The sequence below is a fragment of the Thermothelomyces thermophilus genome, chromosome 6 (genome assembly GCF_000226095.1).
Source record: "Thermothelomyces thermophilus ATCC 42464 chromosome 6, complete sequence".
Lineage (NCBI taxonomy): Eukaryota > Fungi > Ascomycota > Sordariomycetes > Sordariales > Chaetomiaceae > Thermothelomyces > Thermothelomyces thermophilus.
In genome coordinates, this window is record NC_016477.1 from 2,933,254 (window position 1) to 2,954,970 (window position 21,717).

The 21,717-nt window shown below is 53.8% G+C and overlaps 9 protein-coding genes across 9 annotated transcripts; 6 read left to right on the forward strand and 3 right to left on the reverse strand.

Annotated features, from left to right (window-relative positions):
• Positions 1-1,022: 1,022 nt before the first annotated feature.
• Positions 1,023-2,675, forward strand: MYCTH_2112991 (uncharacterized protein; the record flags this gene model as incomplete). Its single annotated transcript, XM_003666208.1, has 4 exons — positions 1,023-1,258; positions 1,304-1,346; positions 1,377-1,844; positions 1,908-2,675. 4 exons carry the CDS (start codon positions 1,023-1,025, stop codon positions 2,673-2,675), a joined length of 1,515 nt encoding a protein of 504 aa, XP_003666256.1.
• A 2,551-nt stretch (positions 2,676-5,226) lies between these two features.
• On the forward strand, positions 5,227-6,083 carry MYCTH_2310784 (uncharacterized protein). The gene has a single exon (XM_003666209.1). The coding sequence runs from the start codon at positions 5,458-5,460 to the stop codon at positions 6,007-6,009; it is 552 nt and encodes a 183-aa protein (XP_003666257.1). The 5' UTR covers positions 5,227-5,457; the 3' UTR covers positions 6,010-6,083.
• Positions 6,084-7,442: 1,359 nt separating this feature from the next.
• MYCTH_97963 (uncharacterized protein) lies at positions 7,443-8,448 on the forward strand (the record flags this gene model as incomplete). The annotated part of the gene is made up of 5 exons (XM_003666210.1): positions 7,443-7,517; positions 7,560-7,634; positions 7,714-7,920; positions 7,972-8,231; positions 8,271-8,448. 5 exons carry the CDS (start codon positions 7,443-7,445, stop codon positions 8,446-8,448), a joined length of 795 nt encoding a protein of 264 aa, XP_003666258.1.
• An 831-nt stretch (positions 8,449-9,279) lies between these two features.
• On the forward strand, positions 9,280-10,732 carry MYCTH_97962 (glycosyltransferase family 2 protein; the record flags this gene model as incomplete). Its single annotated transcript, XM_003666211.1, has 4 exons — positions 9,280-9,353; positions 9,453-9,839; positions 9,891-10,173; positions 10,403-10,732. The coding sequence occupies 4 exons, from the start codon at positions 9,280-9,282 to the stop codon at positions 10,730-10,732; spliced, it is 1,074 nt and encodes a 357-aa protein (XP_003666259.1).
• Positions 10,733-11,784: 1,052 nt separating this feature from the next.
• MYCTH_2130157 (uncharacterized protein) lies at positions 11,785-13,211 on the forward strand (the record flags this gene model as incomplete). Its single annotated transcript, XM_003666212.1, has 5 exons — positions 11,785-11,796; positions 11,976-12,108; positions 12,165-12,288; positions 12,674-12,814; positions 12,989-13,211. 5 exons carry the CDS (start codon positions 11,785-11,787, stop codon positions 13,209-13,211), a joined length of 633 nt encoding a protein of 210 aa, XP_003666260.1.
• Positions 13,212-13,279: 68 nt separating this feature from the next.
• MYCTH_2130158 (uncharacterized protein) lies at positions 13,280-13,699 on the forward strand (the record flags this gene model as incomplete). The annotated part of the gene is made up of 1 exon (XM_003666213.1): positions 13,280-13,699. The coding sequence occupies one exon, from the start codon at positions 13,280-13,282 to the stop codon at positions 13,697-13,699; it is 420 nt and encodes a 139-aa protein (XP_003666261.1).
• A 562-nt stretch (positions 13,700-14,261) lies between these two features.
• MYCTH_89967 (uncharacterized protein) lies at positions 14,262-15,254 on the reverse strand (the record flags this gene model as incomplete). Its single annotated transcript, XM_003666214.1, has 1 exon — positions 14,262-15,254. One exon carries the CDS (start codon positions 15,252-15,254, stop codon positions 14,262-14,264), a length of 993 nt encoding a protein of 330 aa, XP_003666262.1.
• Positions 15,255-17,395: 2,141 nt separating this feature from the next.
• Positions 17,396-18,946, reverse strand: MYCTH_97961 (uncharacterized protein; the record flags this gene model as incomplete). Its single annotated transcript, XM_003666215.1, has 5 exons — positions 17,396-17,942; positions 17,976-18,205; positions 18,260-18,371; positions 18,471-18,640; positions 18,917-18,946. The coding sequence occupies 5 exons, from the start codon at positions 18,944-18,946 to the stop codon at positions 17,396-17,398; spliced, it is 1,089 nt and encodes a 362-aa protein (XP_003666263.1).
• Positions 18,947-19,833: 887 nt separating this feature from the next.
• MYCTH_26863 (uncharacterized protein) lies at positions 19,834-20,157 on the reverse strand (the record flags this gene model as incomplete). Its single annotated transcript, XM_003666216.1, has 1 exon — positions 19,834-20,157. A coding segment is annotated over one exon (324 nt), but the record flags the coding sequence as incomplete, so codon positions are not given.
• Positions 20,158-21,717: the final 1,560 nt, after the last annotated feature.

Here is a 21,717-nt window from a genome sequence, read left to right on the forward strand (position 1 = left end):
AACTGCCTCAACTGATCAAATTTATCGTATCGGAATATCAGCTCATCCGCATCGGCTGACATTATCGAGCATGTTTCGCGGCTAGCGCTCCCGTCCGTTCTAGAAGAGCAGTAGGCGGAGGACTGGTTTTGGACAGAAACCAAGTTTAGGCGGAAATAAGTTAAGTGGAATTTTGAGTTTGCGCGGAAACGGACTAAGTTTGGGCGGAAACCAAGTTTAGGCGGAAACCAAGTTTGGGCGGAAACCGAGGTTTCCCCTTCATTAGGAAGCCGAGACGCCGATCCTGGAGGCTTCGTGCAGCTACGTCTTGTTGTAGCCTCTGCCTGCCGGATGACTTGGTCTCGCAGTCTCCGCCGCACTGCTAGCCCTTAATAGAAGCACTCTTATGGCGACAATGTATTTAGTGTTTTTTGCCGTAGCAAAGCCTTGCCGCCACCTTGCGGAACTGTGTGGTTTGCCTCTAATTCTGCGAGCCCTAGCGAGCCTGACCAACCAGCACATGCTTCATCATCCATGGTACCACCAAAATCCACCACAGGGGCATGGCTAGACAGGAATCAGCCTCAAAGCCGAGACGATGTCCGAGCTGCATGGGAATTCCAGGGATCTGCAAGCTCGATCACCACTCCTTGAGAACCAGGAATCATCTGCCCCTTCGGCCGGCCTCCAACCACGTAGCCGTCTTAAGGCAAGGATGAGGCGGTGGGAAGGTGCGCTGTTGTGGGCATTTGTGATGAGGCTTACGGCCGCTAGCGTTGTAGGGTCACCCATGCAGGCGACAAGCAGCCGGGCGCCGTCAAGGTAGGTGCGTAGGGCTGTAGGTGGCGGTCGGAGTTGGGTGACCTGTTGCCTGAGCTGCGGGGTTCTAAGAGGCTCTGTGTATAAAGATCTTTCCTACCCGTTGCTGAATACAGAATCTTTTCGCGATATGCCGTTGCGCTCGTTCGCTTCTGTCACTGCCTGTTCTTCTATTGCGACTTTCGTCCCGCTGTCGCCTTATCGATAATTACCGCAGAGCATCGATGGACTTAGGCAACCTGACCCAAGGCGCCCTGCCAGCCTCTGCGGCTAACACCAGGCATGAGGCCAACAACTCGACAACCAGCTGGCTCCCGCATCTTCCAGATGACGTCCTCGAGACTCTTACCCTCCTTCTCGGGCCTCAATTCAACCTACTCCTAAAGCTGCTGATGGTACTCTATAACATAGTTGGGGGCCACTTTGGCTTCGACCCTACGTACCCCCTGAGCGCCTTTGGGTTCATCTAGGCCGTTCAAAAGTTCTGGATCTACCTGTACTCCAGCTTCCACTCGCTGGCTCGACAGTACTTTATGGCCAGTATCGAAGTCAGTAGCAACGACAACATCTACCTCTAGTTGATCAAATGGTTCGCCTCGCAACCAAGCTTGGTCAACTCGCGTTCTCTCACAGCCGAGACGGTATCTAATAGTGTCTGGGATGACAAAGACGGGACCGGACTTATAACTAAGCGCGTTTCGTCCGATGGCTCCAATGCCTATCTCAACTTCTTAACCCAAAAGACCAAAGCTGCCCCTCGCTTTACGCCCGCCCTCGGCACACACGGCTTCTGGTTCAGGGGCCGGTACTTCCGACTTCACAGGAAGCAGGAGTCGCTATACGATGCTAATAGGCCTTTCGGCATACCCCAATACAAAGACAAGGAGATCATTTTTCTTTCGTGCTTTGGCCGGTCTCCCGAGCCCCTCAAGGAGCTTCTAAAGCATTGCAAGGAGCAGTTCTACATTACCCACCAGGCAAAGACTACCATCCGACGGCCAGCACCCGAGGCCATCCGCAAAGGCCGCCGGAACAACTGGCAGCAGGTTACACACCGCCCCATTCGACCGATAGACACCGTCGTTCTTGACGACGAGCAAAAGATCTAGGTGCTCTCGGACATAAACGAATACCTGCACCCTGCTACGCTACGCTGGTACGCTAACCGTAGCATCCCCCTTCGGCGAGGCTATCTCTTCTATGGTCCGCCCGGTACGGGCAAGACATTGTTCTCGTTTGCCCTCGCCGGCGTGTTCGGTCTCGACATCTATGTCATTTCCTTGCTCGACCCTTCCCTGACCGAAGAAGATCTTCTAGCGCTCTTCACCTCCCTCCCGCGCCGGTGCGTGGTCCTGCTCGAGGACATTGACACGGCCGGGCTCAAGCGCACCGACGACCCGAACGCCGACGAAAAGTCGTCCGAGAACTGGAAGGTCTCGGACCTCGCGCGCGAGCTCAAGCGCCACCAGCGCGGCGACGCGTCCGAGAACAAGGGCATCTCGCTGTCGGGCCTGCTCAACGCTATCGACGGCGTCGCCTCGCATGAAGGGCGCGTGCTGATCATGACCACCAACAAGCCCGAGACGCTTGACGAGGCCCTGATTCGTCCCAGCCGTATTGATATACAGATAGGATTCACCAACGCGACGCAGGAGCAGGCCCGCGAGCTGTTTGTACGCATGTACAAGCCTGACAGCACAGACGACCCCAACCCCTTTCCCCCCGTCCCTACCCCGACCGCCCCTAACCTTAACACCCTAGCAGAGAAGTTTGCCCGGCAAATCCCACCAGGTGTCTTTTCCCCGGCGGAGCTACAGGGGTTTATGATTAAAAGAAAGGGCAAGCCGAAGAAGGCGGCCGATGACGTAGGGCGGTAGGTTAAGAGAATGATAGAGTCGAAGGAAAAAGGGGAGAAAGTACAGGTAAAAGGGGAAGAAAAAGGGGGAGGAGAGGCCTATAAGTACTAGCTATCTTAAGTCTTAGGGGAAGTGTTATCGTTTGCTCGGCTATAGCTAGTAAAAGGTCGATTACGCTTGCCTCGCTAGGTTGGGGAGACTTGAAGCAACAGGGGCGATTGCCATAGCAAGCCGACAAACTCTCTGCTCACGACACCGGCGTACCTCTTTAAAGAAATAAATGCTCTGTCTCAATAATGAGGCTTAGGATTCTTCATTTAGTACCTAATTCTTACATTCCTACAAACTTGGAAGGTTAGTGTTCGAAGGCTTGTTTCTCCACTCAGTGTATCTGAAAGAGAGGTGATGCCCCATGGAGAGGAATAGGGGGGACAATTTTGTAGAGAAAGGAAACAAGGCTAACGGAATTGGGAAAAGCACAGTCCCCCTCGAACCAACACCAGTACCATATAGAATACACGCAGCGCGAAACCCTCCGCGAAACCCTCCCTGTCCTATCAAATCCACCCATTATCCTGCCTCGGCACCTGTTCTATCTCCGGGCGGGGCCGGCTTCGTGTGTTGGGTGCGTTCTGCCTCGACTCGGGAATCCGAGGAGTAGAATTTGATGGTGTTGGCGATCTGCGCAACGAGGTGATTCTGCCGGCTGATCTGGCGCTTGTAGTGCTGGATATCCACCTTGAGCAAGGCTACCTGGCGCTCCATTTCTCCAGTTTGGCGCCGCGCGGTGGCGAGCTCCTGGTTCAGGATTTCGATCTCCAGCTGCATGTTCTGGATCTTAGGGGATGGATGCGGTATCTCCGGCACGGGCGGAAGCTGTAATCCTACGGATACCTACAGCGTGTCTAGTCTGGGCCACGACGACCTTGCCTTCGCCCAGCCCGTGGACTCGCCCTTACTAACAGGGCGATGCGGCCAGCTTCGGAAGAATCTATCTCCGATCTCCAACAGCTCGAGGCAGGGTATACTACGAATCTGGCTCCCGATAGCTATTTAATCTCTCCGAACCCCCCTTCCTCTGTTTTCTCGGCTATTCCTTCTTTCTTTCTCAGCCCGACCACCTTCACCTTTACCTTCCAACCACATTGCCGCATCGGCCACCACTTTCACACTGGACACGACCATCCTTCTCCAGACGCTAAACCCCATCGAGGCGTCAACCAGCCCGGCGGCCACCCGATCTCGGACCATGGCGACTGGCACGCGTCGAAGTCTGTCATCCTTCTCAAGGGCAAACGACGCCCAACTGAGGAAACGCTATATCCGAGCAATGACCCTCCTACACTTATTTGTATACTATGCAGTTCACTCCTACGCTTGCGGAGATGAATAGGACCCAAGCCAATCAGACAGAGGCGAGTCATTTGATTAATTCGATTGGTTACCGATTCTACGGTTACACTGTGCGACACTGTGATCGCCAGCTGTCGCCAGGATTTGCCCCAGACCCTGCCCTCTTCTGTATGCCTCGGCGAAAGGATATCCTCCTTTTTACTGCCGGGCGGTGAGCCACAAGTGGGTCTGCGCCCGGGCGAGGTAGATTTGTCACACCTGCGCCCGTGCGCTGCCCCGCCTATCTAATCTATGATTACGGATTAAGTCGAGAACTTGCTATTTTGGCTGCCGAATTTGGCTAGGCAAGGCTGCCATTTTCGGGTGCCTCAACAGTGCGGCGCGCTGTGTCACAGCCAGGTACTTGGTACCGCACATGCACTTGAGCCCCACCCCCTGTCTCCAATCCCAACCAACCAATCCGTTCTCTATCGCGGTTATGGTCAGTTGGTTTCAAACGCAGGAACTGAAGAGTTGAGATGGCATCCATTTTCGGCACCCGGCGCAGCAAGCCCTTAAAAATGACGACCCTCGCGTTTTCTTTCTCCCTCGGCTCGTCGACGATTTGTTGTTGTCAGAGTCGACGGCACTTCTGTCGACAATCAGCGCCAACGACAAAGACGATGACAAGGCTCTCGATAAGCATTCCAGGGTGCTTGAAGAGCTGCTCTCACAAGAGACAGTAAGCCGCGGGCGTCCAAAGGCACTCTGTTACGAGGACATCCTGCTGATGGTCGTACGCCACCCGGAAACCGGCGAGGATGTCCTTGCAATGTCAGTCAAGTTCATACACCACAAGGGGGCAGACAACAAGCCCAAGCCGTACGTGACCGCGTGACCGCGTGACCGCACATTTCCTTTTTGTGATCGAAACTGACAATCGACCTTTTAGGACCATCTTTTTCTTTACTCCTAGTAGGAGAGTAATCTTCTGCTTCATCAGCGTCATTATCAGCCTGGCGTTGCGGGACGGCGCATTCCAAGCGTCGAATCTCACCAGTGCTAGAGCCGTATTTCAGGTCAGGAACAGGGGACCAGTGCGGTGTACTCCATTACGTTGGAAGGAGGAATGGCTTAAGCGGCCTGTTTTCCGCCGGTACGGCGATCCTGCTTCAGAGAATAAACCCAAGCCGAGGAACAAGAGCTCCCTGTCTCGGTCTCCTAAGCCGCTCCCAGGCACGCGATACGACAGTTCCGCTCCAGGAGATGAACAGTATCGGCCTCTTCCATACCACAAGCTCAGGGACGACATAGAGCGACAATCGCTCGATGCTAGAGAAGAGAAACCAGTGTAGCCAAAGGACTTCCGCAGGGGGGCAGCAAATACGGCAAACGGTATATTCCTTCTTTGCCTAGGAGAGCCTTCTTCTAATAACACACAGGCAACGCCTCAGATGCTGTACGCGATCAGATGATACGTCACGACCCGAAGTGGGCCACGTTCAACAACGCATATATCAACGAGAAAATTACGTTCCACCTTCAAAACGCGTTCCTGGAGGAGCCGACCGAGGACAGCCTGCTCAAGATGCTCTCGCATATCGGCCACATGCGTGACCCCCGCGCAAGGAAGGATATGGTTCCCAATGAGGTCTGGGAGATGATGCCACCTAATCCAGAGATCGAGGCGCTAAAGGCGGAGAGGAACCATCTCAAAGGCGGCCGATACCGCATCAGAGGCATAGAAAACGAGGAGCGGATTCGCAAGCTCGGCACGTTGATCGCGACAAAGGAGGCGCAGCGTAGGAAGAGGATCCGGCAAGGGTACCGGGCAGATTACTTCTACAACCGCCCGACTTGGGACATTGAGAGACAGGCCAGCGAGGATGAGGATGAGGAAGAGGAGGAATACCTTGAGCCGATTGTCGACCTACAGATACCAGAACGTGCTCAGCTCGCCGAGATCCTCTGTAGCCAGCCGGATGACTTGAGCGGTATAGAGCTGCGTGAACTCCGCATCTAGGCGGTTGAGCTTATGGATTCCTTGTGCGGCAAGCGAGAGACCGCGAGACGGAATTATATCCGACGGAGGGCGCAGGCCGACGTCACGGTAAAGGACGAGTCTCCTAGGCTGGACCCCTTTCCGCTTCTGATAGACAGGAAGCAATGCCTACTTTGTATCGGAGATGAAACTCTGTCCTATAAAGAAAGGACGTTTAAGTACTGCCGACCGGCGGTGATGTACGACCATTTTGATAGGAAGCACGTGCGGTAGCTGGGCAGTGCGAAACGGATGTTGTGTAACCACCCAAAGTGCAGGGAGGAGGCATTGGAGTTCAAGCATCTGAACCAAAGAGCCATGTAGAGAGGGTTTACGGCGTTAGACTACGGGCCTAAAAGGGGAGGATTCCGACTATCAACCTGGTCGTTAACTTTCTAATAGTGTGTATAGTTTTCTGTTCAGTCCTATTCCCTGCAATTCGAATTCTTGGTTCTGCCCTAGGCGCAATGGCACGACGATATTCATTGGTGTTGGCACGGCCCGGGCTTGCTTGGCGTCTAGTCTGGCACACGGGCTCGGCACCGGCAGGGGCTTGGCATCGGACTGCTCCCGTCGTTACGCCGCCTTATATACTGCGACGCTTCCCTCGTCTTTGCGCCGCCTCCCTCGTCTTTGCGCCGCCTCCCTCGTCTTTGCGTCGCCTCCCTCGTCTTTGCGTCGCCTCCCTCGTCTTTGCGCCGCCTCCCTCGTCTTTGCACTACCCTACCATATGTGCCGCTTATCCCTAGCGCCGCACTGCCTGTCTTTTGCCGACTACGGCCTTGGAAACGGCGCAGCGCTATGCCGTCTCTCGCGTTAGCCTGCACTACCGCATTTGTATTAGTCCAGAGTGAGACTATCCACTCAGTGCGGGAGTGGGGGGATGTGATGCCAGGTACATAACGCATGTCGGCGAGGCGATCGTCAGGCAGATCAGACTGCCAGTCCGCCTGAACAGCCCTTGTACATCTTGGTTAAGCATCTCGGGGGGTCCGTAAGTGGAGCGCTCGAAAGTGGTGTATCAGCTAAGTGCGGTGAAGGACCCTTACGGAGCGCTTCCCCGGGGTATCGGCTGCCTACTCTGTGGGCGGTTGGTGAAAGGGGGCGCTCCAAGCTCCGAGGGCGCAAGGGACCCTTGGCGGTGAAGATTAATCATCGCGACAGAGCAGAGCTAACTAGGAATAATCTTAGACGCTATCGGTTGAAACAGACGCGGATAAGGGCCTAATCTGCACTACTATAGTAAAAACGAAAGCGCCTGTTAGAACTGGTTCGTTACAGGTCACATCCGTCCGGCCCTCAGTCAAATACTCCACCAGTTTCTTATTTCTCGTCATCCTTTTACTCCCCTGTACTCTTTACTTCCTACCTCCGTACACCCTAGACGCAAGCTTCAAGTTGTCTCTCTGTACAATATGCCTGACGAGGCCGCTACTCTGGTGATATCGCTGGACGCTAATGATGCCGCTTACTCTGCCGATAAAAGCAACGTAGTATCCCTAGGAGACGACAAGTACTACATCTAGAGCAAGCTGAGCGAAGGGGCGTTCAGGGTCGTTTATACTGGTACGAAAATCTTAGGAGAGATACCTGTAGTTATTAAGTTCGTACGTAGCGTATGTCGACTAACAGCATTGCGGAGACTTACCCTGAAACTAGGAACTAAAGAGATACGAAACCCTTTAGCTAAAAGACGAGTATCGTACTTACCAAGTGATCACTGATCGCGGCAAAACTCAAGTAGATAGTATTCTACGCGTCTATAGTTTCGGCCCTATCTTTTTTCACAACGTTCTTGTGATAGATCATCTTAGACCGTCGCTAGAGAGCATCTTTGCAGAACGCGAGGGGAGGTTTACAGTCAAGACAGTAGTCATATTAGCCAAGCGTATAGTATATATATATGCTAATCCTGAAATACTCAGTATTTAACATACCTCTTAGCTAGGTGTAGTTGAACGTGTTTACGCGAAAGGCATTGTATATCGAGATCTCAAGCCCGATAATTTCGTACTTGGGAGGCCGGGAACGCTAACTGCTAATATAGTACATCTTATCGATTTTGGCATAGCCAACCGCTACAAGGACCTAAAAACCGAGTTGCACATCCCCTACCGCGAAGGCACGCCGCTCCTAGGTACTGCAAAGTATATAAGCATCTACATATACCTTAGGCGGGAGCAATCTCGACGAGATGACCTCGAGTCTCTATGCTATATGTAGCTATATCTCCTGTAGGAAAGATTGCTGTGGCAAGGGATCAAGGCGCCGAAAAAAGAGAAAAACGATCGAATCAAACAGAAGAAGCAAGAGATAACGATTGAGGATATATGCACTGGCTTCCCGGTGGAGTTTTCCGAATGTCTTTGGTATGTTCGTCACTTGGATTTTGACGATGAGCCGGACTATGTATACCTGTAGAATCTTTTGTCGCAGGTGTTAGAGCGCGGCAGGAAGGTCGATGATAGCAAATTTGATTGGGTGAACTTTGAAGGGGAGAGGCCTCGACTGGAGATCCGACCCCCGCGTACGCCTGATAGCGCGGCTGCGCCGGGCAAACGACCGCGTGCGGCTTCGGTTCCCGACCAAGGCGAAATTCGGGGCCGAATGGCCCCTGCGCTCTTGTATGACATTGCGGAGGAGAAGGAGCCTAAGGATGACGGATCAGGTTGAAGAGTAGCAAGATCGGGCCAGGCCATAGGGCGGGGTGGGCCTAAGCGCACTGGCATAGAGCGGAAAGCCAGGAGACGAGGCAAAGACGGGGTACTCCCCTAGCCGAGCAACTTACAATAGTATTATGTCTTTAACTTTCCTACCTAGAGCGAGGTTGATCAGCGGATGTAGGTCGATAACTCCGTATTACGCTTAAGAGATTGAGTATTTCAAGGACTAGACTTCCGTAGAAGCAGCAACAACGGCCAAATTCATACCGCACTTATTAGACACAGCCCCAGGATAGCCGAGAACCTTGATGATTCAGGTGACGGCGGCCGAGTATCACTGGCTGCTAAGAACTGTACACCAAGTAGGAAATCACGCCGCTATATGCGGGATTATTATAATACGTGTTCCCTCTTTCTCTGGAGAGTACGGTCCTCTGTATACCCCTCTGACATCCTTGAGAAAGGGAAGCAGGCGTTGCAACTGCACAGATTACAGGATTCCTCTCCTGAATAGAGAAAAAGAGCGTTTCATCCGGCGCAGCAATTGCCGGCTCCTTGTCGTTTCGCTTTAGTCTCTCCGCAGTACCTAATGGCCAGTATGATTCTGAGGCTCGATTTTCTCCGTTCAACAGAATTCTGGGCTTTCTTTCACACGCTCCTGTGGTATAGTACTTTTGCCAGCTGAGGCCAGCGTGCCTCGGTCCCTGCGTGCGGCGTAATCGTTTTCCTTGCAGCTTTCCAGGTTGTCTGATTCTCTTCTAGGCTTCATCGTTATCTGCGGCTCCTTGCTCACTGCGTCAGCCATTGGCGTTACAAGTCTATAATTCCAAACTTGGAGAAGCCAAGATACACATCCGAGGATGTCACGGTGGTCATCCCGACCATCCACAATCACCCGGAGAATCTGCGCCCTTCCCTCGAGAGCATTCTAGCCTGTAATCCGGCTAAGCTAGTACTCGTGACCACATGGAACAAGCACCAGGCCCTGAGTCGTGTGGCCACAAGCTTGCAAATGCCGAATCACACGTCCCCCGTTGCCATCGAGGTGCTGTACGTTGACAAGGCAAACAAACGCCTACAAGTCTGCGAAGCACTTAAGGGAGGCCACGTCAAGACGGCTATCACGGTCATAGCTGACGACGATGTAGAGTAGCCGTCAACCCTGATGCCGTGGTTGCTGGCGCCATTCGAGGATGATAGGATGGGCGGAGTTGGGACGTGCCAGCGGGTGAAGCGTGTCGTCTGCGGGGGCGCCGCGACTCGTATATTTAACTGGCTCGGGGCCGCGTACATTGAGCGACGTAACTTTGAGATCTCAGCAACGCACAACATCGACGGCGGCACGTCATGCATGTCCGGCCGTACGGGCGCCTACCGCACCGAGATTTTGAAGAGCTACGATTTCTTAAGGAGCTTCAAGAACGAGAAATGGGGAAGGTGTAGGCTTAATGCCGACGACGACAACTTTATAACGCGGTGGCTCGTAGCCTACCAGTGGAAAACATGGATACAGTACTAGCCTGAGTACGAGATTAAGACGACGCTCGAGAACGATACGAAGTTCCTATACCAGTGTTTGCGCTGGGCAAGGAGCAATTAGAGGAGCAACTGGACTAGCCTAGTGCACGAGAGATACGTCTGGACGTACGTTAGCCCCCCCTTTCCCTCGCGCCATGCTAACCGACCACCAACTTTCAAGCCAACAGCCCTAGTGCACGTACGCGCTGCATATTGCCACTTTCACCTCGCTCGCCTTTGTGGTCGACCTGCTCTTGCTCTTCACGTGCTGGTGGTGTACAGAAGACTGGCAGCCTAGAAACCGGCGCATCCTACTCGGGGCAGAGGTCGCGTTCATGTTCGGCTTCACCAAAGTGGTAAAACTGGCTGGGCTGCTTCGCAGAAATCCTCGTGACATCATATTCCTGCCGGTATCCATCTTGTTTGGCTACTTCCATGGTCTGATCAAGCTCTATGCGCTATGCACACTCAAAGAGGTGAACCACCACCGAGCTCCCAGAGCCCGCCCAACACACAAGCCATGATGTTCTAACTCTGAAAACAGACGTCCTAGGGAAGCCGGGAGAGCGGCGATGAACACCACACATCGAAAACATGGCAATGCCGCTCCAACTCCGGTCGCCTGCCCGAGCCTTCCTCAGAGACCTCTCGCGCTTGACATCTCTTGCGCGTCTGTATCCGCTGCCGAGGGATAGTCGTTCCAGGAGTCGGATTTTTGCCTCTTTTGACCCCGTTCGCTAATGCCACGGAGTGGTGCCAACGGTGCTCTGGTTCGCGAAGAACAGGCTATCCCGCCCTAAGTTTGTTGTTCCCCGCAGCTAATGCTGACTTCGACTATGATAGGCTCTCCCCAAGGGGCAAGTATAAATGTTTGCCGCGACTAGTGAGAACCGGGACCGATGACCACCGTGTCAATGGAAGAAAATCTGCCGGAGTTGAGGGTATATACTATCGTAGCCTTATAGGCTCCCGGCGGAACATTCTCTCGGTTTTCAGGGTTGTAGAAGTGGATGGAGTGCCCTGGCGTTACTCGGAATCGTTGCGCGACTCGCTTAACAATTCCGTACGTGTCGCGACTTCATAGTTCGGCTCGGGAGTGGTAGACTAGGTAGGACCGTATAAGACCTCCAAGACCTCCTCCAACTTCCTTCGGATAGCGGGGTCATCGATTTCATCGAGCCATTCAGGACAAGCTTTTAAGTTGCCGATTTGTCCGTGCTCCGTAGAGGGAGTAGGTAGCTGTATCGGCGTCTGTGAATGCATCTGCAGGCTAGGAATGAAGAGCACGGACTTATAGCAATGAAATAAGGGTGGTTAAGTTTGTCGTACCCGACGAGCGGTGGGCCAGCGTACACTTAAATTCGTAGCAGGTACCCCCGTCGTCGCGCTCCTTATCTGCCGCCATCCTAGAGGCGCACCGTCTCCCAGCCCAACGGCTCGTGACCTGGTTCTCTCGGCGAGACCGACATGAGGCCCACCCGCACTCGTCCCTTAAGCGCTAACGTACATTAACGTAGTCCGTGTAGGTCAGGTCACTCGACCAGTCCCAGGGTAAATCTTGCCAGTGATTGGCAGGATGTGGCGCCAGGTGCGTAACACATGTCGGCGAGGCGATCGTCAGGCAGATCAGATTGCCAGTCCGCCTGAACAGCCCTTGTACATCTTGGTTGGGCGTCTCGGGGGGGTCCGTAAGTGGAGCGCTCGAAAGTGGCGTATCAGCTAAATGCGGTGAAAGACCCTTACGGAGCGCTTCCCCGGGGGTCTCAGCCGCCCACACTGTGGGCGGTTGATGAAAGGGTGCGCTCCAAGCTCCGAGGGCGCAAGGGACCCTCGGCGGTAGTGATTACCATGTGCGGCAAGCCCGCCCCAGCCAGGCCGTGCCAATCCCCGAGTGGCGAGAGTATTCACCGAAGTGGTGACTTTAAAAAAGAAGGAGAAAAGGACGAGATGTCGCAGGGAGGATCTGCGCCTCGCCCTCCCTCTCGGCACTCCTCGCGGTCTCCAGCGACAGCGACGGACACCACATCCTCCTCCCCACTCCAGCGAACTCGCACCTAAAAAAGAGACCTCAGCCGCTTCAGTAACCCCGGTAGTGTTGTGATCATTCAAGGCGACGGAATGGGCTCGAACCCGCGCAGCATCTTGAACCTAACCGGGACGTACGGGGGTACGACGGAACGGTTTTGTTCTTTTACCTGCCCTCCTCCTATTACGCGAGGACACCTACAATCGGCTATAGGGGCAGGCCAGCACGAAAGGGAAATATAACCGTCTCGCCCTGTTAGCTATCGGACCCAAGGATTAACCACCCTACAATCAGCAGTTCTGTTAACGATATCTACGGCTGGGCAACCTACGTCTGGGGACCGGGGATCTTCTCACCCCGTCTATCCATGCCCAATGGCCGTGAGGCAACACCACCTACCGACAAGTCTACCAGCCCACGATGCCTAAATACACGGCAGTGGGCCCTCCCCGCTCGAAACGCTACCGCAGTCATACAACTCGGGCTCAGCATCAGGACCGGTGGAGCCGTCACCAACGTCCGGCCTTGCTTGGTCCGTCTCGCACCGCAGCTTGAGCCATGGCCTCCCACCGCTGCAGCAGTACGCAGGTCTAGGGCGCGAGCGGAGCGGGAGACCTGTACTATTTGGGCCTCCATTCGCAGCTCCACTTCCGGCCATTCAACCGTTCGCTACATCTACGGTCTTAGAGACTAGAGGCAGGGCTAGGAATTTGCCTATCATCAAATGCCAGCCGGTTCTGACCATCACATCGAGCCGCGGGAAGGAAATTGTGGTCCCGGTCGATGTACGTCGGGGATCTAAAGCCGCGGACGACAAGCGGCGTGGTAACGCAGCGGCCTTAGCAAGATTCCGAAAGCGGAAGAAGGAGAGGGAGAGATCGCAGCAGGAGGAACTACAAAAGCTGGAGAACGCGAACCGGGAGCTTGAGAGCAGGAATAAGGAGCTTGCCAAGCGCTGCCAGGAGCTTGAGGCCTAGCGCGACTTTTACTGGAACGACCGAAACCGCCTGCGGGATATCGTATCCCAGCTGCCCGGTGGGAAAGAATGGGGCGAGCGAGGGCCAACAAGCCCTATCTCGAGGAGCGCAGGAGCGCCGTTTGTGCCGAACAGGAGTACGTTGCTCGCTCAGCAGCCGCCTCGGCCGCCTCCCCACCTCCCTTCACAATCCCAACACCATCCACATCCGTTTCCACAAGCGCTTGCCAACGCGCTCTCCTACTCGCACCTGCCCCCGAGCTCCTATGCCGATACGTCTACGCTGAACCCCCGGCGAGGCTGAGAAGGACAGATTCGGAGCTCCAGCTCCCTACAAGCTCCTATAGCCTGATTACGCCTACGCCATTGCCACCGACCACCAGCGCCGTCCCACCGCCACCTCTTCCTGCTGCTTCCTTTGTTATCCCGCCCTCACCGTACGTCGCGCCGCCTACTGCTAAATGGGCGACTACCACCGCTGCGATTTAACTACGCTTGTACTCCCTCGACAACGCTGCCTGTCCCGGCCGTGCACTCTCTACCTGTCCCGACCCTGCTCCCTCCGCCGACGATGCCACAATTGGGAAGCCTATACATAACGGCCGGGAGACTACACTCTTTTCTGGTACCATAATCGGCATAGCACAGTGACCCAGGGGCGCGAAAGCACCAGGTCCACAGCCTGTACTAGCGCAATTCGTATGCAGTTTCGTACAACCGTCATATTCCTGACAGCTCTGTGACTCTTGGGTGCCGCGGAGGAGAGGCTGCGAGGGTTAGGGTTATAAATCCAAGTTGATGTTGATCGAGCATTGCATTGCGACGGGTGTGTTCTACGACTCGTCAACTGAAATTGCTGGAATGTGTCCACGATGCGGAAAACTGCTCAGGAGCAGCGCCCAGAACGCTTATTCGTAAACAGGACAAGCTTGCAACCGATGTCTCTGGAATTTGATCATATCTTTATCCCGATGAGATGCACCTTGCCCCCCCTGACGTCGAGCTCAAACCACACCTAAAGGATCACCGACAAAATTGCCGCTTTCCATCCCTAAGCGACGGAACGTTCCTCTTCAAAGCTGCCACTGCCCGCTCGCTTCCGCTTGCGACTCCGTTCCACCAAAGGGCCCCAGAAATAGATACTATACGGTTCCACAAGCTCGGGGAGCAGGGCCCTAACTAACCGCTCTCGTAAGCCAAGTATTGGAAAGACCTTAACTTTTCTCACCGAGATGTCCATTCCGGACTTGCTGTCTTTAGAGTCCGGGCCTTCGTATGGAAACATGAAGCGTCTGAGGAATGTCGCTATCACGACGGCGGTGTATACGACGAAGTTCGCGCTCTCGCCCTCGCCCTGGTGGGTAATGATTTGCCCGGTAACATCGTAGAACGGGGTGTCGGCATTCGTGTGAGCCACCGGCCGCTGGAAGAGCGGGGCTGGCGTGAAGACGGGGGGCGTCAATGACGTTTCCTTGTAGAAGTGCGCTTGCGCCATGGCGAGCAGAGTCGCAACAATGTGAGGATCGCGGTCGGCATCTGCAGGGGCGACCAATTTCGACCGCAGCCGCTCCCTAGGGACATACGCCAGAACCGACGCGCTTAAGATGGTCGAGGCAGAGCCGTCGGTGCTGCTGCTCGTCCATAGAGACGAAACGTAAACCGCTTTATTGAAGACTCTTTCCCCAAAGTAGAGCTTCAGTCTTGCATCAGTCTGGGGCTTGTGCAATGTAGCAGGAAAGAAGGTCGCCATAACATGCTCCATCGCCTCTAAGGCTCTCTCAGGCAGGGTGTCCCACGATAAAAGCGTATCCAGGTTCAATATCAGCGCTTTAGCCATTTCGGATGGCTTGGGCGGTACGCTTAGTTTCTGCTCGAGGAACGGCCGCGTGATAGCAGGCTGCTCCCAGAAGCGTGCGCCAAGCACCCGAGAATGGTTATAGGTCCAGTAGGGCGGTAGAACGAAGAGACGAGGCTCCCGGCGTATTATGTCGGCGAGCGAGCCGGGTGCGGCCAGTGTAGTAACCGTTGAACGTTGTTCGGGCATCTTTGCGTGTTTCAGTTGTAGGCTCGCTCTGGACAACAGTCCGCGTCGTGTCGATGGATGCGATGTAAATGTAGACAAAGGGACGGCACTGGCAGACGATATAAGGGTTCATGACACCTTTTGGAGTGAGACTAGAGGAATATCTTGGGAGGGTTGTCGCTCATGTACACATGGCTGGGGGCGGCCCAGCCACCTGCAGGGAGGTCACGACGGCTAGGGGGAGGTATATTATTTGAGAGGGGCGTGAGGGTTCCCGAATGGCGCCCACACAGTTCTGCGTGCTCCGATCCCCTAACCTCTGGCCTCAGGGTTCTAGGCAAGCCCCCTTCTTCAGGCTTAACGCCATGGTTGCCGTGCACGCAGCTGATCGACACCACCTGTTAACACAAAATTGCCGCTTCGAACGCCTCAGTGTGAGCTGTGTTCCGTCCCTTGCCACGGCTATCCATCCGCAACCTGGCTGTATCGTTCTGTTCCTCCCTATGGCTGTTGTTCTGTGGCTCCATGCTAATAACCAAAAACCCATCCTCACTCCGAAACGTTTTCATCTCACTAAAATTTAACGTCGTCCGGCAAAGATCTGCCAACCCATGCCCCTTCGCTTGGTTTGCACGAGCCTTGGGATGTATACCTTAATGCCTTGATGCCTTAATAACTGAGCTGCTAGCAGGGTATGATCCACCCCGTGCAAGGCCCCTGGCTTTGGATGCATGTGGCAAGCATCGATACACCCGGGCGTGCCCAGATATAGGGCGTGGCACCATTGGTATTGTCACTCCTGTGGTTAAGAGGAGCTGGCCTCTCCGGCTCTACAGGCGGCTTGCGAGGGCTAAGCCGATACGACGATGAGCCTCGGTCAGGGGTGATCCAACCGGGAGAGCCCGCAAAGGAAGGTCGCAACGCGGGCCCTAACAGGGGGAGGGTGTGAGGCAAACTCGACATAGCCTCGATATGACCTGGCGGCTCGCGAGGGCTCAGCCGTAGGATGAAGGGGCTGACGACGGGCAGATTAGGGTTGCGATTCGTGGCTCTAACAGCATGCTGCGGAAGCCGCCTTTTCTGGCGTGAAGCAACGCTGTATGATGGGGTTACATTGACAAGGAGGCGGACGCGGCCCCTAGGAATGCCGACGGCACAAGGTTAGTGTTTACGTATGCGGCAGCTCGGTAAGGGGCCCTCTACCTTGCGGTTAGTAATTACGGCTGCATAGACAACGAAGAGGAAGGAGCCCGGTCCATGCAGCTACTACAGCGGCTGAGCCAGCCAGGTGCCCGAGGTTGGGTGTGTAATGAGACCCTTCACAGCCCAGCACGTTGCTCAGGAGCGCGTAGGAGTCAATATACGCCTGCGCGGGAACTCGGACTCGGCAACCAAGCAAGAGCTGAATCAGCAGAACTCAGCCTCCCACAACGGGGACATTCTACCAGCGGAATCCGGACCGACCACGGACACCACCATCGAAGCTTCGTAGATAGTCAAAAAAGGTACTAAACCAGACGTCAGCACTAAGCCTCAAAATGAGGTGAAAATCACAGAAGGAACCCACGACGTCTCGTTTGAAGCGAGCGCGCTCTTAGCTGCGCCTTCACTGAAGAATGGGTCAAAGGCGAACGGGGAGTGATTTGAGAATGAGAAAGCAACGGCGATGGCGGTTTATAGACTTAAATTATCACTTTAGCACTTTAAAAGCCGGGTTCACCTTGACCATAAGGTCTGATTTGCATTCTAAGCAACCATAGCGGTATGGTCCCCTCAGGAGGATACTACAAGTCGGGGAGGAGACATTCTCACGGCATTGAAATGTCCGCTCTTCCAATATCACACTGCCCTTCCTGCTTCCTGAGCCAAGTCAGAAGAACCATTTAAAATTACACGGGGTAAAGTCATCCCTAGGACTTCCGACGAACGGATTAGAACTATCTGGCTTTTCTTGTCTTATCTGTTGCCCCTCCTTAACTGTGACCCAAGCGAGGTTAGGTCGTTTATAATGTTCTGATACTCGATCCAGTCTTTATACGGCATTGGAAAAAGGGGGATGTACATTATGATATTCCGTATTATATTCTATGGGAGCTGCTGCGATATTTCGCTGTATATGTATGGCCAGTACATCTAAACCTCCCCGTCTATAACCGCCTACCCTACTTCCGTTTTGAAATCTTCGCCGACGTCCTGCGGACCTTGGCTGGCGGCTGAGCCTCTTTATCCTCGCTCTCTTCTTCCTCTTCGTCCTCCTCTACGTCGTCGTAGTCGACCTTGTCCTTATCGAGTGATTCTGCGTCCGCTAACTCCTCCTCTATGTCCCCCTTAAATTCCTCCTCCGACTCTTCCTCGGAATCTGAGATTACCGCTGTCCCGGCAGGGAAGTCGTTATCGTCGTCTACAACGCCCCCGGCGGCCGTCCTATTGGTGAGAGCGCCCTTGCCGAGGCTCTCCTGGCCCTCGACGTAGACAATCCTAGGCTCGTCCGCGTCTTCCTCCTCCTCCTTGCTCGACTCTTCCTCCTCCCCGAGGCGACTCTGGCTAGAGCCTGCCGCTTTGATGGACTTTCGGTACTTCATCTGTGTATATAGTATGTCCAGCTTCCCCTTGAGCGCTAACAAACTGGACAAGCCCCGCGAGCGCTCCTCTAAAACGCGGCTGAGCTCGCCTAGCCGCGCGACAAGGTCTAGCTGCGAGACCAGCGCCCTGCCATGTGCTACCAGCGTCTACTGCATCTACCTCATGAGCCCAAAGGCGCGGCCCGGCCGGCGGTGCATACGAGCCGAGAGCTTGGAGAGGAGGATGCCGGCTAGCGAGGAATCTATACGGTTGATGGTGTTTTCTATGACTTTGACATTGGTCGTCTGAAGGCAAGATTCGAGTAGGTCGGCGTCGTCTGTTCGAAGCGCTTGGTTTAGGATGGTGCCGAGCGAGGTCGCGCTGATTGGGGCCGACGGGCGCTGCTGTATCTAGAGCCGAGAATTCTAGGCGGCTGTTGCTTGGGCAGCGAAGGAAGCAGAAACATCGACAGTCGAGTTGCCCCGGACGAGGTCGCCAAATGTTAGTAATGTCGGCTCGCCGTCTGAGGCCTCCCCTCCATCCTGCATTACGGCGTCTGCGTCTGCGGCATCTTGACTTAGCTTTGACCTCGATGTATCTGACGATTTCTTTTTTTGATTTGCTGTCTTCTGTTCGCTCTCGCTCGCTCCCTCCTCGTTGTCGGAGATATCGTACTAGCTGGCGGATTCCTCCTCGATGTCGACTGTATCCGCGGAGTGTTTCGAGAGTGGCTTTGGTATCAAGCCAGTCGAGACCGATGTCCTGGTTTCGTTGATCTGCGCTTTTACGGGAACCTTTGCGCTCTGCTTTACAACTGGCTTCGCGATTGTCGCCGCGGATTTCCGCTTGGTCGATATATTTGCGATTTCGGTTTTTTTTCCCCTGGCAATGTCAAACGCTGACAAATAGGGATTCTGTACCAATTGACAACAGGTAGCTTCTAGCTGCTGATAAGACGCTACAGGCCTGAATAGATCGAATGTACTTAACTAATACAGCAAAAAATTTCAAAAACTACAGCTAAACTTTTTTTTCGAGCCGTTTGCATTTTGGCGCTACCAAGCCTTGATAATCCTATCTTTCAGCTATAGATTGAATGTAGCTTATAAGCGTTGTCCTACCTCGCCAGCTTGTGGCTGAACTAAGATCATATGATAGAGCCCCGGCTATAACTTGTCGCTTCGGCAGATAGTAAAACGCCTAGTAGGGCGAGTACAACAGTGATTAGCCAACTTGTAAGAGCTCCTGCATCCGAAGCTACGTCCCTGATTAGGCTTCTTACCCTCGTCGGGGTACAAGCTCTCTCTTGTCGAAGCTTTGTACCCTAACTTATGAAGCTTTCAGGTTGGGAGTGAGACACACTCGGTAGTAATGGTGCTTTGGACTTGAGAAACTCTAGGCCGTCCTGTAGAGTAATTCGGTTGCAACAAGGCTAACGTTCCAAGTTTAGATAATGTTGAACAGAATTACCGTACAATATAATACAATGTAACGTACATTATCAGCGAGTGGATCATATCAGCGAGTGGATCAATTTTGTACGCGACGCGTCTCTTTACACCTAACACTAATTTCCTCCACTATACCTAACATGTCTGCAATTCCAGTCGAGGCTAAAGTGATTCTTGCACTTGAGGCTCTTAAAAAAGAACCTAAGCTAAGCCTCCGGGCTGCAGCAAAGATCTATTCTGTGCCTTATACTACCCTCTATCGCCGGCGTACTGGCCGGCCTGCACGGCGCGATACAACGCCCAATTCAAAGAACCTTACCCAATCTGAGGAGGAGGCTATTGTTCAATATATTATTGAGCTATCTACGCGAGCTTTTCCACCAAGATTGAGTGGTGTGGAAGATATGGCCAACCAACTACTACGTGTACGCGACGCGCCTCCTGTCGGCAGGCTCTGGGCGCATCGATTCGTCAAACGCCAGCCAGAGCTCTGTACGCGTTATACGCGTAGGTACGACTACCAGAGAGCCAAGTGCGAGGATCCAAAGGTCATTGGCGAGTGGTTTGCCCTCGTATGGAATACTAAGGCCAAGTACGGCATTGTGGATGATGATATCTATAACTTCGACGAGACTGGGTTTATGATGGGCATCATCTTCGCGGGCATGGTAGTTACGACCTCGGATGGCCGTAGTAAGGCAAAGCTGGCCCAGCCTGGCAACCGGGAATGGGCAACGGTAATCCAGGGAGTCAATGCCCTTGGCTGGGCTATCCCCCCATTCATCATCTTGGCCGCGCAGTACTACCTCGCCAACTGGTATACCGAGTGCAACCTGCCAGCCGACTGGTGCATCGCAACCACTGATAATGGCTGGACCACCAATACCGTAGGCCTGGATTGGATCAAGCACTTCGACTTCTATACAGCACCTCGTACGAAAGGCAAATACCGGTTGTTGATCCTCGACAGCCACAAGAGCCACTACTCGACCGAATTCGAGCTCCATTGCCAGCAGAACAACATTATCACGCTCTGCATGCCTCCACATTCCTCCCACCTCCTCCAGCCACTCGATGTTGGCTGCTTTGGGCCACTGAAGCAGGCGTACGGTCGCCAGGTTGAGGACTTGATTCGCGCGTATATCAACCACGTGAGCAAGCTCGAGTTCCTCTGTTCCTTTCGCGAGGCCTTTTTTGCCTCTATGACGGAGAGGAATATCCAGGGTGGCTTTGCAGGGGCTGGCCTTGTGCCGTACGATCCGGAGAGGGTGCTTTCTAAGCTAGATATCAAGCTTCGTACGCCAACACCCCCTACCTCACGGCCTAGCACTGCATAACCCTGGGTCTTCCAGACACCCCACAACCCTCGGGAAGCCGAGTTACAGTCAACGCTCATCAAGACTCGCATTGCCAACCATTAAAATAGCTCTCCGACTTCGATGTTAGCTGCTGTAGACCAGCTTACCAAAGGTACGATAGCTGTAATGCACTAGGTGGCCCTTCTTCAGGCAGAGGTATCTTCGCTCCGCAAGGCCAACGAGGCACTAAGCAAGCGCCGGAGAGCCAAAAAAACACGTGTGCGGCTTGGGGGATTACTGTCTGTACAGGATGCATCTGATCTACTAGATCAGAAGGCCGTAGGTGGGGAGGGAGAGCAAGAAACGCAGCCGGGTGGTAGTAGTGCAGGGGAGGGTCGTACGAAGGTTCGGTGCTGTGGTGTGTGCGGCAAGCCTGGCTATAATGCCCGCACTTGCTAGGAGGTTGCAGAATCATCTGATTCAGCTGTTTCTGATGTAATTATAGTTGGTTCCTAGTGTTGATGTGTTGCCATTAAGGATAGTGTTTATAGGGTAGTAGAAACTGATCCACTCGCTGATATGATCCACTCGCTGATAATGTACGTTAGTGACTGTTATATATAACGTACGACAAAACGTCGGACAACAACGGGCACTGGCATCTTACGGGGCTCCGTCACGGACAATAAAAAGCCTTAGCCTAGCTGTGCTTGCCAGGAGTAACTTATAGAAATACTTCGTACGCGTTATTCTCGTGTCTTAGACACTCTGTACCGGTTATTAGGAAGTTCCGTAAATAATCCAATCGCCTAAATGCTGAATTGCGAACTTCTCCTTCACTTCTGCTACTCTAGAATAGCTTTCTCTGATCGCAATGCTTTGTTGACGGTATTACGCGTTGCATCCGGCGATTGCCGTTTTTCTCTTGTCGGGTCGGGTGGGATGTTACTCCATTCCGAGCCGTGTACTGTACGTTGTACAGCATGCATTCCTTGGGGATTTTGTTATGTTGTGTGAGCTCGTGCCAAGGGCCTGATTCAATTTAGCACGCGCGTCCAAATTTTCTGCGTTCGAGTGACTTCTGGCCTGTGGATACCAGTAGGTTCGTCCCGAACGTAGCGCATTAGGGCGCCTTGGCAGCCAGCTTCATTTCTTTGCCTACCACCACCACTA

Excerpts from the sequence above, each read along its gene's own strand:
- MYCTH_2310784 (XM_003666209.1), top strand. The coding sequence starts at position 5,458 with ATGATACGTCACGACCCGAAGTGGGCCACGTTCAACAACGCATATATC.